General features: G+C 46.6%; 2 protein-coding genes across 2 annotated transcripts; both read left to right on the top strand.

The window, feature by feature from the left end:
* LOC102186239 (protein FAM187B-like) lies at positions 6947 to 7663 on the top strand. The gene has a single exon (XM_005692319.1). The coding sequence runs from the start codon at positions 6947 to 6949 to the stop codon at positions 7661 to 7663; it is 717 nt and encodes a 238-aa protein (XP_005692376.1).
* LOC102170082 (protein FAM187B) lies at positions 13581 to 19136 on the top strand. The gene is made up of 2 exons (XM_005692500.2): positions 13581 to 14290; positions 18735 to 19136. The coding sequence occupies exons 1-2, from the start codon at positions 13581 to 13583 to the stop codon at positions 19120 to 19122; spliced, it is 1098 nt and encodes a 365-aa protein (XP_005692557.1). The 3' UTR covers positions 19123 to 19136.

The following is a 19458-nucleotide window of genomic DNA, read 5'->3' as shown; positions in this document are numbered from 1 at the left end:
ACCAGAGATCAAATTGCCAACATCCTCTGGATCATTGAAAAACCAAGAGAGTTCCAGAAAAACATCTACTTCTGCTTTATTGACTATGCCAAAGCCTTTGACTGTGTGGATCACAATAAACTGCAGAAAATTCTGAAAGAGATGAGAATACCAGACCACCTGACCTGCCTCTTGAGAAATCTGTACGCAGGTCACGAAGCAACAGTTAGAACTGGACATGGAACAATAGACTGGTTCCAAATAGGGAAAGGAGTACGTCAAGGCTGTATATTGTCACCCTGCTTATTTAACTTCTATGCAGAGTGCATCATGAGAAATGCTGGGCTGGAAGAAGCGCAAGCTGGAATCAAGATTTCCAGGAGAAATATGAATAACCTCAGATATGCAGATGACATCACCCTTATGGCAGAAAATGAAGAAGAACTAAAGAGCCTCTTGATGAAAATGAAAGAGGAGAGTGAAAAAGTTGGCTTAAAGCTCAACATTCAGAAAACGAAGATCATGGCATCTGGTCCCATCACTTCATGGCAAATAGATGGGGAAACAGTGCAAACAATGGCAGACTTTATTTTGGGGGGCTCCAAAATCACTGAAGATGGTGATTGCAGCCATGAAATTAAAAGATGCCTACTCTTTGGAAGGAAAGTTATGACCAACCTAGACAGCATATTAAAAAGCAGAGACATTACTTTGTCAACAAATGTCCATCTAGTCAATGCTATGGTTTTTCCAATGGTCATGTATGGATGTGAGAGTTGGACTGTGAAGAAAGCTGAGTGCTGAAGAATTGATGCTTTTGAACTGTGGTGTTTGAGAAGACTCTTGAGAGTCCGTTGGACTGCAAGGAGATCCAACCAGTCCATCCTAAGGGAAATTAGTCCTGGGCGTTCATGGAAGGACTGATGCTGAAGCTGATACTCCAATGTTTTGGCCACCTGGTGTGAAGAGCTGACTCATTTGAAAAGACTCTGATGTTGGGAAAGATTTAAGGAGGGAGGAGAAGGCGAGAACAGAGGATGAGATGATTGGATGGCATCACCGACTCAATGGACATGAGTTTGGGTAGACTGTGGGAGTTAGTGATGGACAGGGAGTCCTGGCATGCTGTGGTTCATGGCGTCGCAAGGAGTCGGACACGACTGAACCAGAGAACTGAACTGAACTGATCTGAGCCATAGTCAGCTCCCAGTCTTTGTTTTGCTGACTGTATAGAGCTTCTCCATCTTTGACTGCAAAGAATATGATCAATCTGATTTTGGTATGATGTCCACGTGTAGAGTTTTCTGTTGTGTTGTTGGACGAGGGTGTTTGCTATGATCAGTGAATTCTCTTGGTAAAATTCTATGAGCCTTTGCCTTGCTGTACTCCAAGGCCAAATTTGCTTGTTACTCCAGGTTTTTCTTGACTTCCTACTTTTGTATCCCAGTCCCCTATAATGAAAAGGATATCTTTTTTGGGTGTTAGTTCTAAAAGGTCTTGTAGGTCTTCATAGAATCATTCAGCTTCAGCTTCTTCAGCATTACTGGTTGGGTCATAGACTTGGATTACCATGATATTGAATGGTTTGCCTTGGAAATGAACAGAGATCATTCTGTTGTTTTGAGATTGCACCCAAGTACTGCATTTCAGACTCTCGTTGACTATGATGGCTACTCCATTTCTTCTAAGGGACTCTTGCCCACAGTAGTAGATATGATGGTCAACTGAGTTAAACTCAACCATTCCAGTCCATTTTAGTTCGCTGATTCTGTAAATGTCAATGTTCACTTTTGTCATCTTCTGTTTGATCACTTTCAGTTTGCCTTGATTCATGGACATAACATTACAGGTTCCTATGCAATATTGCTCTTTATAGCATCAGACCTTGCTTCCATCACCAGTCACATCCACAACTGGGCGTTATTTTTGCTTTGGTTCTGTCTCTTCATTCTTTCTGGAGTTATTTCTCCACTGATCTCCATCCAGTAGCATGTTGGGCACCTACTGACCTGGGGAGTTCATCTTTCAGTGTCCTATCTTTCTGCCTTTTCATACTGTCCATGGGGTTCTCAAGGCAAGAATACTGAAGTGGTTTACCATTCCCTTCTCCAGTGGACCACATTCTGTCAGAACTCTCCACCATGACCCATCCATCTTGGGTGGCCCTATATGGCATGACTTATAGTTTCATTGAGTTAGACAAGGCTGTGGCAAATGTGATTAGATTGGTCAGTCTTCTGTGATTGTGGTTTCTGTCTGTCTGCCCTCTGATGCCCTTTCTCAGTACCTACCGCCTTACTAGGTTTCTCTGATCTTGGGCGTGGGGTGTCTCCTCTCGGCCCCTTGCCGCTCCAGCGCTGCACAGCCACCGCTCGCCTCTCCAGCGCCCTCTTTCTCACTCTGTCCTCACCTCTTTCTCACTCTGTCCTCGCATGGTCCTCCTTCCATCGGTGCTGTTTGTGTCTTAATCTTCTCTTCTTATAAGATGTGCGTGTGTGCGTGCATACCAAGCTGCCTCAGTCCTGTCCAACTCTTTGCGACCATATGGACTGTTGCCCGCTAGGCTCCTCTGTCTTTGGGATTCTCCAGGCAAGAATCCTGGAGTGGATTGCCATGCCCTCCTCCAGCGGATCTTCCAGACTCAGGGATTGAACCTGCATCTCTTTCCTCTCCTGCCTCGGCAGGAAAGCTCTTTCCCACTAGCACCACCAGGGAAGCCACCTTCTTAAAATGATACCACTCATATTAGATTAAGGCCCGCCCTAACAACCGCATTTAAACCTAATTACCTTGGACTCCCCTGGTAAAATCAAATCCCTTGGGACATCCCTGGTGGTCCAGTGGTTAAGAATTCACTTGCCAGTGCAGGGAACACGGGTTTGATTTCTGGTCTGGGAAGATTCCTTCCACATGCCCCGGGACCACTAAGCCCGCCCGTGTACCATCACTACTGAGGCTGCACTCTGGAGCCCTTGAACCACAGCTACTAAGCCCATGCTCTGCAGGTACTGAAACCAGGGCACCCTAGTGTCTGTGCTCTGAACAAGAGAAGCCGCCATAATGGGAAGCCCATGCACCGCAACCGGAGAGGAGGACCCACTTACCGCCACTAGAGAAAGCCAGCGTGCAGCAACCAAGACCCCGCACAGCCGATCAATAAATAAATTCTTGCTAAGTAAATAAACCTAACTACCTCTTTAAAGGTTCTATCTCCAAATAAGACACGTTCTAAGGTATTGGGGTTAGGGATTCCAAATACGAATTGGGGAGGACACGACTCCACTCATGAAACTCTCTCTCTGTCTTTCTCCTTACTTTGTTTTCCTTCAAAGCACCTACCATGACCTGATGTTGTATTAGTCATTTGCTTGTTACCATCTATTTCTCCCCAAGGTAAAGACAATATAGCTCAGCAAATATTCCGCATGGTCCCCTACATTTCTCAGCCCCTCTACAGTTAGGTGGAGCTCTGTGATTCATTCTTAATGGCCTGCAGACAGAAGTAATGTAGATCCCTCCTAGGTCAGTGTTTAGGTGTCAGTGTGTAACTCACTTTCCTCTCTTCTCATTCCGTAGCAGCTAGTGATGCTGCAGATGGTGCAGCCTCCACTGGCCATGGTATTAGAAGCAACTGTGTGGAGTAGAATTCTCCACCAACCCACACTGGACATATAGGATGAGCAAAAAAAAAAAAAAAAAATGTGTTAAGCTACTGAGATCCCAGAATTCTTCTGTTACACAACATATCTGTACTTATCCCAGTTAATACCTTCTTCACCAGAATGTAAGCTCCAAGAGGCCAGGGACTCAGCCTGAATCCTTAGTGCCTGGTGCAAGATGAGTAAGCAATACTTATTTATGGAATAAATGGATATGCCAGGCACAAGAAGGTGAAGTTTCTGAGCATGGATTTTTCTAATAAAAGATGAATCAAGAAATGAAAAGCTGATTCCAGAGCCTGGGACTGAAACCACTTGGCCACACTCCCACTAATTAACCACCATCTAAGTAATCCAAACCTCGCTGTTCCAAGAATTTGACATCAATAATCTCTTGAACACTTTATAACAAGCACAGTTTGTGATGGAAAATTCTAAAGGTTACACTTTGCCAGTCCTGGAGAACAAATTCTCATGGTCTTAAGCCAATCATAGAAATTTTCTTTCCTTTCGGGGACAGATTTGGATTTGCACATGGGACCTGATTCTAGCCAACAGAACTTAAGGAGAGATCAGGAGGATTTGGGGAATGGCATTAACTTTATGAGATGAAAAGACTCTTTCTCCTTGGAAGGAAAGCTATGACAAACCTAGACAGCATATTAGAAAGTGGATACATCATTTTGCCAACAAAAGTCCATCTAGTCCAAGCTAGGGTTTTTCCAGTAGTCATGTATGGATGTGAGAGTTGGACTATAAAGAAAGCTGAGTGCTGAAGAATTGACACTTTTGAACTGTGGTGTTGGAGAAGACTCTTGAGTGTCCCTTGGACTGTAAGGAGATCAAAGCAGTTAATCCTAAAGAAATCAACCCTGAATGTTCATTGGAAGGACTGATGCTGAAGCTCCAATAGTTTGGCCACCCGATGCAAAAAGCCGACTCATTGGAAAAGACCTTGATGCTGGGAAAGATTGAGGGCAGGAGGAGATGGGGATGACAGAGGATGACATGGTTGGATAGCATCACCAACTCAATGGACATGAGTTTGAACAAACTCCAGGAGATAGTGAAGAACAAGGATGCCTGGTATGCTGCAATTCATGGGGTCACAAAGAGTTGGACACGATTTAATGACTGAACAACAACAACAACGTTAACTTTATGATTGGTAACCCACTCCAGTATTCTTGCCTGGAGAATCCCATGGACAGAGGAGCCTGGCAGGCTACCGTCCCCAGGGTCACAAAGAGTCAGACATGACTGAAGCAACTTAGCACAGCATAGCACATAAAAGTACACTCCTCGTAGTAGATATTGCTGATGGCCATTTACTAAATGTTTCCTGGACATAGCAGAATTTCATTTCCTGTGTTGGGAAATGCTGGTGCCATGTAATCATTTCTGGCCAATGGTCTGTGAGCGAAAGACATGTGTCACTGAAGGCTAGAGCATTTAACTATGGATATGAAATAGTACTGAGCTATCTTTCTTCCTCCTCTGGCATAAAACTGGAAACGTTTACGATGGCTGTTGCTCAATAATCCTGTGTGCCTGAGTGATTATAATGTCAACTCACAAGGGACATGGAGCACGAGCGAGAATTAAATTTGTGTGATTGTAAGTCATTGAGATTTCGGTGAAGTTTATTATAATAGCAAATAGCCTATCTGGAGTGATAACAGAAATTAGAATCAAGAGTGGGGTGCTGATGTAATAAAAAATAAAAACACATATCATTGGCTTAGATACTAAGCAAAGGGAACAAGAAAGCTTATTTGAAACCAGAAGGATGGAGAGATACTTTGAGAAGCAGATAACGTACTTATTGATTCATGCAGCTTTAGGGGAAGCAGTTGAAATGCAGGACACTAGGAGTGAATGTTGGCCAAAGTTGGCCCCATATTGGGAAGACCTTTGAAAGGCAAAGTCCAGTTAGAACCTGGCTTTTGTCAAAGATAAAATCAAGGATTGGTACCAATTAAATCATTATTAACCATTGTTGTGTTGGGCTTCACTCATAGCTCAGTTGGTAGAGAATCCGCCTGGAATGCAGAAGGCCCTGGTTTGATTCCTGGGTCAGGAAGATCCCCTGGAGAAGGGATAAGCTACCCACTCCAGTATTCTTGGGCTTCCCTTGTGGCTCAGCTGGTAAAGAATCCACCTGCAATGTGGGAGACCTGGGTTCGGTCCCTAGGTTGGGAAGATCCCCTGGAGAAGGGAAAGGCTACCCACTCCAGTATTCTGGCCTGGAGAATTCCATGGACTGTATAGTCCCTGGGGTCGCAAAGAGTCAGACACAATTGAGCAACTTTCACTTTCACTTTTCACTTTCAACCATTGTTAATATCTGTAAATAAATTAAGGTACACCCTTAATTTATTCCTTATTTATAAGGAAACATGTAGGATAGTCTGAGGTAGACCAGATGGATTAGAATCTGGCTTTCGCTGGATGCCTGATAGAGTCTAAGGTACAGGCAGTGAGAGAGAGGGGAGGAACATCTTGAACAGAACACATGGAGTCGACTGGAGGCTTTAAGAATTCTTAGGTTCCAGCCTTTGGGATGCAGAAAATAGGCTGAGCAACTCATATGCCAAGGAGGGCAAGTCTTCCAGTGCCACTTGAGATGTACCTGAGAAGGATGATGGAAAGGGGATAACTCCTGGAGAGTGAAGACATAAGCCACAGTGAACAAAGATTTGGGAAGTTCCCCTCCCTCAAGGAGCTGTGGGTGCATGCTCAGTTGCTCAGTCATGTCCAGCTTTTTGCAACCCCTTGGACTGTAGCCCACCAGGCTCCTCTGTCCATGGGATTCTTCAGGCAACAATACTGGAGTGGGTTGCCATATCCTCCTTCAGGGGATCTTCCCCACCCAGGGATAAAACCCCCGTCTCCTGCATTTCAGGTGGATTCTTTACTGCTGAGCCATCAGGGAAGCCCCTCAAGGAACTGACTTGGTGCTAATTAAGGAACCCTCCCAATTTACAAAATAGGAAACCAGTGACTTCTCAGTTATGCCTTTTGACCCATTCCATCATTGTCTATTGAGTGAGTAGGTGAAGGATAAATAATTTGACTTTTTAGTTCACTTGTTCTGACATAGGTTCGCTCATGTTTCCTGCCCAGCTCTTGTGGCCATTTGAGTTTTTGACTCTAAGGTATTACTTGATGATGTGAACTGAATTGGAGTTCTGGAAGTGCAGTGGCTCAGGGTCCATTCCACTACCCAGGGATGATGCCCGTGTTCTGTGGGTGACTTCACAATGCCCCCGTGGTTCCCAGCTTCCTTCTGTAGTCTGTATATAGCCATGCTGACCATCTTGTGGCTGCTTAGCCTTTTTCTCCCTGCTTCCTGTGCCCAGCTATTAGTCACCTGTGCCTATAAGGGTCTCTGCCAGCAGGCCCTGCTCTCGGGCAATGATGTTGTCCTGCAGTGTGACCATCTCCAGGCGTACTGGTACTTTTCTTCCTTTCAGGGGGAAGATCTGTTTTTGGTCTCCTCACTGCCTAACATAAAGAAACTGCCTGGGGGCAGCCTCCAACTGAACAAACCTCAGCCCTCCCAGACAGGCCTCTATCGCTGTGAGGACAATAACACAGCCCTTGTGGTAGAATATGAGATAGACTTCCAAGATGTCACCATGCTACATATTACCCACAAAGGACTAGGCCAAAACCCTCTGCAGAATCAGAGCCTGAGTCTGGGTAGAGAGGAGATGGTCTTCACCCACTGGGAGCCCTGGCAGGACTGTAACCGCTGTGGGGTGCCAGGTGAACGCAAACGCCTGGGGTACTGCTATATCCAAGAGTCCCTGGAAAACCCAATGCCCTGCTGGCTCTATCTGGGAGATGAAAAGGTGTGGTCCAGCCGCTTGAGGCCTGAGATGCAGGTGGAAGCCTGCCTTGTACCTTGCAACGAGAGCGAGGAGCTCATCCAGCCCTTCTTCACCTCTGACATTTCCAAGTTGGGCCAGTCAACCAACAACGTACAGCTCACCTGTCCCTTGGCCTCCATCTACAGGTGACTGGACCCAGGCATTAGCCCTGCCTTTGAGCCTCACCCAGACTTTGTTTCCTGTGTTCATCTGGGCCAGGGGTTACATTCCAATAGAAAAGCAGGGTCTGTCTTCCAGCCCATAAGCCTTCAAGGTCAATCTGTGCAGGAAGGAATCTCTTTACTGGCTTGTTCAAATGTTCATTCAGCAAGAATCCCCAACTGTGGCTTCTGAGCCACATCCTACGCAGGTGATGTTGGAGACCAACAAAGACCTAATCCCTGCCCTCGTAGGCACCTGTTATTCATGGGTAGACCAAATACAAAACCTAGAAACCAAGCCATTCTGGCCCATGCTCATGCCAACATAGACTTTACTGTGATTTCTATCTCCTCACTAGACTCTGACTGATACAATGTATCTCTCCATCCTGGCACCAATGTTACAGTAACTTAATTATTATACCTTTATAATAAGCCATGATATCGATAGTATAGATTTTTCAGCTTTGTTCTTCAAGATTGTCTTGGTTATTCTTTACTTTTTATAAAAAAAAAAAAAATTTGAAATCCGCTTGTAGTTTCCATCCAAAAGAAGTCTTATTTTTTTTTAATTGGCACATCATTGAATCTAAAGATAGAATCAATATATTACAATATTTAGTCTTCCAATCCATGAACATTGTAAACACTTCCATTATTTAGGCTTTCTTTTATTCTTTAGTTATTAATGTAGAGGTTTTACCTATTTTTTATCTGTTCCTCGTATTTGATTTGTTCATACAAGCTACATCTTTTAAATTTCATTTTCTAATTGCTTGTTGTATATAAAAATATATTTGGTATTTATATACAGCATTGTTCAGTTAGTTTTCTGTGATTGTGGTTTTCATTCCATCTGTCCTCTGATGGATGAGGATAAGAGGCTTGTGAAAGCTTCCTGAGTGAAAGTCACTCAGTCCTGTCTGACTCTTTTTGACCCCATGGGATGGGAGGGACTGGCGGTGGGTAAAACTGGATCTTGCTCGGGTGGGCAGGGCCATGCTCAGTAAATCTTTAATCCAATTTTCTGCTGGTGGGTGGGACTGTGTTCCTTTCTCTGGCCAAACTATGGTAGGAGTGATGCCAGTAATAGCTGCCTTCTTCAAAAGGATTTATGCCAGCATGCCACAGCTCCAAGGAAAGTTGTAGTCAGTGCCCCTGACCCTGCAGCAGGCCACTGTCAACCTGAACCTCTGCAGAGACTCCTGGACATTCACAGGCAAGTCTGGCTCAGTCTCTTTTGGGGTCACTGCTCCTTTTTCCTGGGTCCTGGTGCACACAAGGTTTTGTTGTGCGCTCCAAGGGTCTGTTTCCCTGGGGATTCTGAGTCCTTTTGCCAGATCTCCAGGTTGGGAAATATGTTGTGGAACCTAGAACTTTGGCAACAGTGTGAGAACTTCTTTGATATAAATGTTCTCCGGTGTGTGGGTCATCTGCTCGGTGGCTCTACAGGGGCACTGATGGCAACCTCCTCCAAAAGGACTTGTGCCACACACCATGCCTCCCAGGTCTGCTGCAGCCAGAGCCCCTGTCCCCGCGGCAGGTCACTGCTGACCCGTGCCTCAGCAAGAGACACTCAGACACTCAATGGCAGGTCTGGCTCAATCTCTCGTGGGGGTCACTGCTCCTTTCCCTCGGTCCTGCTATGCATGAGGTTTTGTTTGTCTAACTCAATGAAACTCTGAGCCATGCCATATAGGGCCACCCAAGACAGACGGGTCATGGTGGAGAGTTCTGACAAAATGTGGTCCCTTGGAGAAGGGAATGGCAAACCACTTCAGCATTCTTGCCTTGAGAAACCCATGAACACTATGAAAAGGCAAAAAGATATGACACTGAAAGATGAACTCTCCAGGTCAGTAGGTGCCCAACATGCTACTGGAAAAGAGCGGAGAAATAGCTCCAGAAGGAATGAAGGGGCTGAGCCAAAGCAGGAACAATGCCTAGTTTTGGATGTGTCTAGTGGTGAAAAGTAAAATCTGACGCTATAAGAACAGTATTGCATAGGAACCTGGAATGTTAAGTCCATGAACCAAGGTAAATTAGAAGTGATCAAACAGGAGATGGCAAGAGTGAACACTGATATTTTAGAAACCAGTGAACTAAAATGGACTGGAATGGGTGAATTTAATTCAGATGACCATTATATCTACTACTGTGAGCAAGAATTTCTTAGAAGAAATGGAGTAGCCCTCATAGTCAACAAAAGAGTCCAAAATGTGGTACTTGGATGCAGTCTCAAAAACGACAGAATGATCTCTGTTTCCAAGGCAAACCATCCAATACTACAGTGATCCAAGTCTATGCCCCAACCACTAATGCCAAAGAAGCTGAAGTTGAATGGTTCTATAAAGACCTCCCAGACCTTCTAGAACTAATACCCAAAAAAGATGTCCTTTTCGTCATAGGGACTGGAATGCAAAAGTAGGAAGTCAAGAGATACCCAGAGTGACAGGCAAGTTTGGCCTTGGAGTACAAAATGAAGCAGGGTACAGGCTAACAGAGTTTTGCCAAAAGAATGCTTTGGTCATAGCAAACATCCTCTTCCAAGAACACAAGAGACAACTCTACACATGCACATCACCAGATGGTCAATACCGAAATCAGATTGATTATATTCTTTGCAGTCAAAGATAGAGAACCTATATACAGTCAGAAAAACCAAGACTGGGAACTGACTGTGGCTCAGATCATGAACTCCTTATTGTAAAATTCAGACTTAAATTGAAGAAAGTAGGAAAAACCACTAGGCCATTAAGATATGACCTAAATCAAGTCCCTTATGATTATACAGTGGAAGTAACAAATAGATTCAAGGGATTAGATCTGATAGACAGAGTGCCTAAAGAACTGTGGGCAGAAGTTTGTCACATTGTGCAGGAGACAGTGGTCAAAACCACCCCCAAGAAAAATAAACTCAAAAAGGCAAAATGGTTGTCTGAGGAGGCCTTACAAATAGATGAAAAAAGAAAAGAAGCAAAAGACAAAGGAGAAAAGGAAAGACATATCCATCTGGATGCAGACTTCCAAAGAATAGCAAGGAGAGATAAGAAAGGCTTCCTAAGGGAACAATGCAAAGAAATAGAGGAAAATGGTAGCATGGGAAAGGCTAGAAATCTCTTCAAGAAAATTAGAGATACCAAAGGAACATTTCATGCAAAGATGGGTCCAATAAAGGACAGAAATGGTATGGACCTAACAGAAGCAGAAGATATTAAGAAGAGGTGGCAAGAATACACAGAAGAACTATACTAAAGAGAACTTAATGACCCAGATAACCATGATGGTGAGATCACTCACCTAGAGCCAGACATCCTGGAATGCGAAGTCAAGTGGGCCTTAGGAAGCATCATTATGAACAAAACTAGTGGAGGTGATGGAATTCCAGCTAGCTGTTTCAAATCCTAAAAGATGATGCTGTGAAGGTGCTTCACACAATACGCCAGCAAACATGGAAAACTTGGCAGTGGCCACAGGACTAGAAAAGGCCAGTTTTCATTGCAATCCCAAAGAAAGGCAATGCCAAAGAATGCTCAAACTACCGCACAATTGCACTCATCTCACACGCTAGCAAAGTAATGCTCAAGATTCTCCAAACCAGATTTCAACAGTATGTGAACTGAGAACTTCCAGATGTTCAAGCTGGATTTAGAAAAGGCAGAGGAACCAGAGATCAAATTGCCAACATCCGTTGGCTCAAAGAAAAAGCAAGAGAATTCCAAAAAAACATCTACTTCTGCTTCATTGACTACACTAAAGCCTTTGCTGTGTGGATCACAACAAACTGTGGAAAATTCTTAAAGAAATGAGATACCAGACCACCTTACCTGCCTCCTGAGAAACGTATATGCAGATCAAGAAGCAACAGTTAGAACCGGACATGGAGCAACGGACTGGTTCCAAACTGGAAAGGAGTACATCAAGGCTGTATATTGTTACCCTGTTTGTTTAATTTATATGGAGAGTACATCATGAGAAATCCTGGGCTGGAAGAAGCACAAGCTGGAATCAAGATTGCCGGGAGAAATATCAATAACCTCAGATATGCAGATGACACCACCCTTATGGCAGAAAGCAAAGAGGAACTAAAGAGCCTCTTGATGAAAGTGAAAGAGGAGAGTGAAAAAGCTGGCTTAAAACTCAACATTCAAAAAACTAAGATCATGGCATCCAGTTCAATCATTTCATGGCAAATAGATGGGGAAACTATGGAAACAGTGAAAGGCTTTATTTTCATGGGCTCCAAACTCACTGCAGATGGTGACTGCAGCCATGAAATTAAAAGATGCTTGCTCCTCAGAAGAAAAGCTATGATCAACCTAGACAGCATATTAAAAAGCAGAGACTTTACTTTGCCAACAAAGATTCTTCTAGTCAAAGATATGGTTTTTCCAGTAGTCATGTATGGATGTGAAAGTTGGACCATAAGGAAGGCTGAGTGCCAAAGAATTGATGCTTTTGAGCTGTGGTGTTGAGAAGACTCTCGAGAATCCTTTGGACTGCAAGGAAATCAATCTTGAATATTCATTGGAAGGACTGATGCTGAAGTTGAAGCTCCAATACTTCGGCCACCTGATGCGAAGAGCTGACTCATTAGAAAAGACCCTGATGCTGGGAAAGAATGAAGTCAGGAGAAGAGGACAACAGAGGACAAGATATTTGGAGGGCATCACTGACTCGATGGACATGAGTTTGAGCAAGCTCCAGGAGTTGGTGATGGACAGGGAAGCCTGGCGTGCTGTTGTCCATGTGGTTGCAAAGAGTCGGACATGACTGAGCGACTGAACTGGACTGATCATTATCATTCAAGGATTCCACACTTGTGAATTCACCTACTGACTAGAATTTATTTGTAACCCCCAAGTTGGTACCCACAGTCATATTTACTGGCAGACATGCACAGAGTGGCAAGAATATTGAGTCACCCAACAATGCACATTCCCAGCCAAGGCCACACAAGGTGACACTCTGCCTTCTGGTTTCAGCTCCCATACTGTGTTAGCAAGTATGGTCCTCTTCATGGTCTATTTGGTGCCATGTTTTTGGCATTTTTGTATCTCTATTGGTGATTTTGATTTTCAATATTTATTTATTTTTGGCTGAGGAGTTTAGGAAAGAATCTGGGAAAGGGGGCACCAAGAAAAAAAAATATATGTTTAAAATGAGTTGAGTCTTGCAGATATCTGTTGGAGGACCAGCATGGGCAAAGATCCTAAGGCAGGAGCTCTTTGCTTGCCTGATATATTCAGGGGACAGTCAGGAGGCCAGCATGGCTGGAGCAGTTGGGTGGGGAAGGGTAGGAGATCAGAAGGGAACCAGAGAGGACTTAGTCACCTCTCCATTCTCAGCACTCACAAGGGTGCCCAGAACATAGCAGCATGCCTATGTGGTTAGTTGCTCAGCCATGTCTGACTCTTTGCAACCCCATGGACTGGAGCCTGCCAGGCTCCTCTGTCCATGAGATTTTCCAGGCTAGAATACCGGAGTGGGTTGCCATTCCCTTCTCCAGGGGATCTTCCCAACCCAGAGACTGAACTCAGGTCTCTTGCATTACAGGCGAATTCTTTACCGCCTGTGCCACCAGGGAGGTCCCCGAACAAAGTACATGTTCAGGAAAGAATGTGCTGAATGCTCACATGTGTCACGTTAACACCAAAATAGGGAGGTGATAGAGAAAATCTTGAATAGACAAGTTGTGTCCTTCTACCCCAGCAGAGCGGAAGGCTTGGGAGAGAAATGAAATAGGATTACTAACTTGTCACAGGATAGATATGGGAATTGTGACCTCACATCCCAGGGGGGTGGGCTACAGTTCTTCCTGCTATCAGGGCTGAGGCCTGAGGTTCACGGATGACCTCACAAAGTGCAGGGTGGGGCCCGGCCCGGTTTCACAGTCGCAGTCCACCATGCTGACGACCCTGTGGCTGTTGCTCTGCTTTGCTCTCCCGGTGCAGGAGTCGCCCTTTCCTATCAGCTGTCCAAACCGCAAACAGTGTCAACTGGCCCTGCTCTCGGACAATGACATCATCCTGCACTGCAATGCCCCTGGGGCGCAGTGGCAATTCTTCACACCACTCAAGACCACCTGGGCCAGCAATCTCACTACTAATCTCAACATGGTAACAATGCTCAATGGCAGCCTTCTCATTAAAAATCCACTACCCTCCCACACAGGCATTTATAACTGCAACGATAAGGATGGCAAGAAAGTGATGCGGTATGAAATTGACTTCCAGGATGTCATCACCCTACATATTACACACAAAGATCTGGATCAAAAGCCCCTGCAGAATGAGAGCCTGAGTCTGAGCAGCAAGCAGTTCGTCTTCACCCAGTGGGAGCCCTGGCAGGACTGTAACCAGTGTGGGAAACCAGGTGAACGCAAACGCCTGGGGTACTGCTACATCCAAGAGTCCCTGGAAAACGCGATGCCCTGCTGGCTCTATCTGGGAGATGAGAAGGTGTGGTCCAACCGCTTGAGGCCTGAGATGCAGGTGGAAACCTGCCACATCCCGTGTACACACATATATGCGAAATATGTCGTTTTTGACAACTTCCAGCTTAGAAACAACGTGGGATCTGCGTGGCTCACCTGCCCCTTAGGATCTATCTACAGGTGATGGAATCGGGTACCAGCCCTGCCCTTGACCCTCTGGGAGCCTTTGTGGTTAATCTGTGCCGAGAGGGAAGGATTCTATGTTGCTAATCAGTGCCGTCGTCTCTCTCCTTGGGCTTCTTTGGCTATTCCTCCTGGTGTCCACTGAGCCGCACACAGATAGAGCAAGCACAGCTAGTACCCAGGGAGCACTCGGCCGACCCTAGGCCCAGCCCTGCGCTGGGTGGTGCTGTGGACGTGGCGGTCCTCAGGTGGTTGCACATCTGGTCCTTAGGAAGCCCCTAGTCCAGGCGGGGAGATGGACCAGGGTGGCCAGGGGTGGAATGGGAGAAGCTCAGGCAAGTGATTGAACTGTGAAGGCAGGTAGCACAGGAAGCTGTGAGACTCTTGAGTCCTCAAACTCATGTGGAAAGATCATCAAGCCTGGGATGAGAGGATGGATGCCTATCATGACCTGTGTCCCTGGGAGCTCCCATCCTTGTTCTGTCTTCCTGCCTGGTGGTAGTGGTTGAGTCACTAAGTTGTGTTCGACTCTTTGCAACTCCATGGACTGTAGCCCACCAGGCTCCTCTGTTCATGGGGTTTCCCAGGCAAGGATACTGGAGTGGGTTGCCATTCCTTCTTAAGGGTTCCTGCCTGGAACCCCTGGGAAATCTTTCCCTCTTCACGTTTTTCCCTGCCCACCTGCTTCCCTGGTGGCTCAGATGGGAAAATATCAGCATGCAATGCAGGAGACCTGGGTTTGATCCCTGGGTGGGGAAGATCCCCTGGAGAAGGGAATGGCTAACTGCCACTACCCCAACAATAAGAGCTGAAACCACTCACAGTGCAGCGCTTACCGTATAGGCTGGTCCCTGGGCAAACGCTCTTCTTAAACCACACCTCTGCCATTCTTCTTCCCTCAGCCAAGGAGCTGTGAACTCCAAGAAGGCTCATTCATAGATGAGGAAGCTACAGCTCAGAGGAATGCCTGGGGGAATCCATGGTGAGAGGTGGCAGCACAGGCCTGATGACACATACTTGGCCATGGGGACCCCCTTTGCCCTTCTCCCCCACTGGCCAGTGGCAACCCTTTCCTTGCAAGTTTGGGAGCCTGAGCAACCTCCTGAGGGCTCTGCAGCTACCGGCTCTGTGGAATCTGGCTTCGTTGCCTCCATCTGGTTTTCTTTCCCTTGGTCATCCCAGCTGTGACTTGTTGTTATTGTCCAGTCACTAAGTTATGTGTCCGACTCTTTGTGACCCCATGGACTGCAGCATGCCAGGCATCCCGTCCTTCACCATCTGTCCTGCTCAAGCTCATGTTCATCGAGTCAGTGATGCCATCCAGCCATCTCATCCTCGGTCATCCCCTTCTCCTCCTGCCTTCAATTTTTCCCAGCATCAGTCTTTTCCAGTGAGTTGGCTCTTTGAATCAGGTGGCCAAAGTATCGGAGCTTCAGCTTCAGCATCAGTCTTTCCAATGAAGACTTATTCAGAGTTGATTTCCTTTAGGGTTGACTGGTTTAATCTCCTTGCTGTCTAAAGGACTCTCAAGAGTCTTCTCCAGCATCACAGTTCAAAAGCATCAGTTCTTCAGTGCTCAGCCTTATTTGCAGAGAAGGCAATGGCACCCCACTCCAGTACTCTTGCTTGGAAAATCCCATGGACGGAGGAACCTGGTGGGCTGCAGTCCATGGGGTCGCTAAGAGTTGGACTGAGCGACTTCCCTTTCACTTTTCACTTTCATGCATTGGAGAAGGAAATGGCAACCCACTCCAGTATTCTTGCCTGGAGAATCCCAGGGATAGGGGAACCTGGTGGGCTGCCCTCTATGGGGTCACAGAGGGTCGGACATGACTGAAGCGACTTAACAGCAGCAGCAGCAGCCTTATTTGTGATCCAACTCTCACATCCCATGCTTGACTACTGGGAAAACACTAGCTTTGACTATACAGACTTTGTTGGCAAAGTCATGTCTCTTTTTTAACATTCTGTCTCGGTTTGTCATAGTTTTTCTTGCAAGGAGCAAGTGTCTTTTAATTTCACGGCTGCAGTCACCGCCCTCAGTGATCTGGAGCTCAAGAAAATGAAAGCTGTCACGGCTTCCACTTGTTACCCTTCTATTTGCCATGAAGTGATGGGACCAGATGACATGATCTTAGTTTTTTTTAATGCTGAGTTTTATGCCAACTTTTTCTTTCTGTTTTTCTCTCTCTCATATCTTTTTGTCTCCCTGTCTCCTTTCTTCCTCCTCCTTGAAGTATAAAAGTAACACCTGCTTCCTTAAAAAAAAAAAAAAAAAGCCCACAATTCAGAAATGTGAATGTGCATGTGACTCCTCCTTCCATCTAGATCCACACACCTATTCCACGTCATTTGCCAAGTAAGGGGCACCTGAGTGCCCATCACAGGGAGCTTGAAAAGAGGGGTCACTGAGGCTTCAGGAATCGCTATGTCTCCAGGGAGCTGAGGGGAAGGGCATTTCATGTGAGGTTATTGTCTCGGCCTCTGCCGCTTTCCTGCTGTGTGACTTTAGCCTGTGGCCTCTCTGGGCCTCAGTTTCCCCATCTGTAGAATATGGGTTGTATTTGTTTGCTACAACCACTGTAACAAAACACCACCAACCAGGTGGCTTCAACCAGCAGGGAATCCTACTCTTCCAGTTCTGCAGACAGATCCAGGTGTCAGCAGGGCCTCTGAGAGGCTGGGTAGGCTCCTTCCTCGCCTCCTTCTGGCTTCTGGTCATGGCCACAGTTCGTGGCCTGTCTTGACTTGTGACTGCATCCCTCCAGCCTCTGCCTCTGTCACCACCTGGTGTCCTCCCCCTGTGTCTCGTTTCTCTGCCTCTTCTCCTTTCTTACATGGATACAGGTTATACTGGTGGATTAAAGCCCACCTGCCTCCCATCCTGGTGGCTCACATGGCAGAGAATCTGCTTGCAATGCAGGAGACCTGGGTGGGGAAAATCCCCTGGAGAAGGGAATGGCTACCCACTCCAGCAGGGCCTGGAGAATTCGATGGACAGAGGCACCTGGAAGGCTACAGTCCATGGAGTCGCAGAGTTGGACACGACTGAGCGACTTTCCCTTTCACAACTCCCATCTCACCTCCTCTGAACTAATTACAACTGCAACAACTCTATTTTCAAATAAGGTCACATTCTGAGGTTCCAGTTAGGACATGAATTTGGGGAGTACAGAGGTCTTGCGGGATCTGGCCTCAGGGTCATTGTGATCCCTAAGGGAGCAAATGCCGGTAAAGACATTTATGACAGGGTCCCACACACTAACAGGGGTTACTATTGCTTTTATGATCTTTCACCTTGTCATTGTTGTCTGTTGCTTGTCCCTTTTGTTTCCCAGCCACGACGGGTGTGTTACATCCCTGATTTATGTGTTCCCTGATCACACTTTTCACTGAGCATTTATAAACTAAGCATCTAAACTCTAGGCACCAGAGAGGCAATGAGGAACAAAACCAGAAAGGATACCTGCTTTCATGCAGCGATAAACTGATGACCTGAATGAAACACACAGTATTTCTTTTTCTTTTTTTTATTGGAGTCTAATCTCTTTCTGGAGAAGGCAATGGCACCCCACTCCAGTACTCTTGCCTGGAAAATCCCACGGGTGGAGGAGCCTGGTAGGCTGCAGTCCATGGGGTCGCTAAGAGTCGGACACGACTGAGCGACTTCCCTTTCACTTTTCACTTTCATGCATTGGAGAAGGAAATGGCAACCCACTCCAGTGTTCTTGCCTGGAGAAGCCCAGGGACGGGGGAGCCTGGTGGGCTGCTGTCTATGGGGTCACACAGAGTCGGACACGACTGAAGTGACTTAGCAGCAGCAGCAGTAGCATAATCACTTTTACAATGTTGAGAACCCAGCATTTTAGTTGGCGATAAAGGGAGGTGAAAGTTTTAAATAAGGAGAGCAGAGAAAGCGTTCCTGAGAAGATGCCATTCAGCCAAGGCTGAGAGGAGGTGAGAGAGCTGTGTGCATTGAGGGAGAGCATTCCAAGCTGAGTGGCAAAGATCCTGAGGCAGAACTGTGCCCAGCCGTCAGAGGAACGTCTAGGAGGTGTGGCTGGGGCAGAGTGAGTGAGGGAGAGCAGAGGAAATAGGGTCAGGCAGGTAAAGAGGTGCACACACAATTAGGGAGTGTCTTGCTAATTCTTCCAAATAACCCTCTGAGGTCACTGCAGTCATGACGCTCTCAGGTTCCAGATGAAGAAACAGAGGTAGAGGCATTTGGTTAAGTGGTCCCGGGGAAGTAAGGGGCTAGGCTCCGAGAGCTCCCAGCCATCCCGTCCCCACCTTCCCTTTGTTCTTTGCTGCATAGCTCTCCTGGAGGGGGACGCTTTGTTTGCTGTTGCTGGGGAGAAGGGTGCTGCCATCTCTACCTCCTTTCAGACATTGGTCCTCCCCCTCTCTGGGGTTTTGCAACTGAGCTTGTTCTCCTTCGCAGGCCCGTATTCTGGGAAGCCAACAACCTCTCCCTGACATGGAAGGACCAGCTCTCCGGCAAGAGCATCAGCACCATCATGGACTCCTCCAATGGCGGCAGCTGGCTGCAGGTCTTCCAGTCGGCCATTTACAGGTGCTTCGTACAGCGAGAGCTCATGGCTCAATTCAACTCCAAGGTCAATGTGGATCCACTGAAGTTTCTGAGCTCAGAAAACTCCAAACAACAACCAGAGGCAGAGGAGACCCAGAAAGAAAACGGCAACTCTGTCCTTAAGGGGCTGAACGTGATGATGCTCGTGGGCATGGTCTTGACTGTGCTGGGGTGCCTGCTCAAACAATTCCACTTTTCCCGGAGGCGGGAGAGAAATAAGATGTTTCTGGTGAAATAAAGTCAGCCCTTTGGGTCCAGGAGACCTGGTCTCCTATGCCTTTGTTGCCCTACGCTTCCTGCTGCCCTGGGCTTACCCACACCTCACTCTGCACGTGTGTGGACCAAAACAGATATGGGGCCGCAGCTAAGGGTAACTGACCTCTCCCTGGTCCAAGTCCTGCTCTGTTAACGCATTCACAATCCCCATGCCACAGGTGAGGAAACTGAGCTAGACTTCTTGTCTGGTCACCATGGGGTGGGGGTAGGGGGACACCAGTTCAAACCCAGGTGGCCTGGCTAAAGCCTTGTGCACCTCACAGGAAGGAAGGAAGGGCTGGAATGAGGCCATGTGGGG

The sequence above is a fragment of the Capra hircus genome, chromosome 18 (assembly GCF_001704415.2).
Source record: "Capra hircus breed San Clemente chromosome 18, ASM170441v1, whole genome shotgun sequence".
NCBI classification, from domain to species: Eukaryota; Metazoa; Chordata; class Mammalia; order Artiodactyla; family Bovidae; genus Capra; species Capra hircus.
This window is presented reverse-complemented; position numbering and strand designations above follow the sequence as displayed.

Bases quoted from the DNA above. Each gene is read 5' to 3' on its own strand.
- LOC102186239 (XM_005692319.1), top strand. From the start codon at position 6,947: ATGCTGACCATCTTGTGGCTGCTTAGCCTTTTTCTCCCTGCTTCCTGT.
- LOC102170082 (XM_005692500.2), top strand. From the start codon at position 13,581: ATGCTGACGACCCTGTGGCTGTTGCTCTGCTTTGCTCTCCCGGTGCAG. The intron at 14,291-18,734 runs GTGATGGAATCG...TCTCCTTCGCAG, and splicing joins CCCTTAGGATCTATCTACAG to GCCCGTATTCTGGGAAGCCA.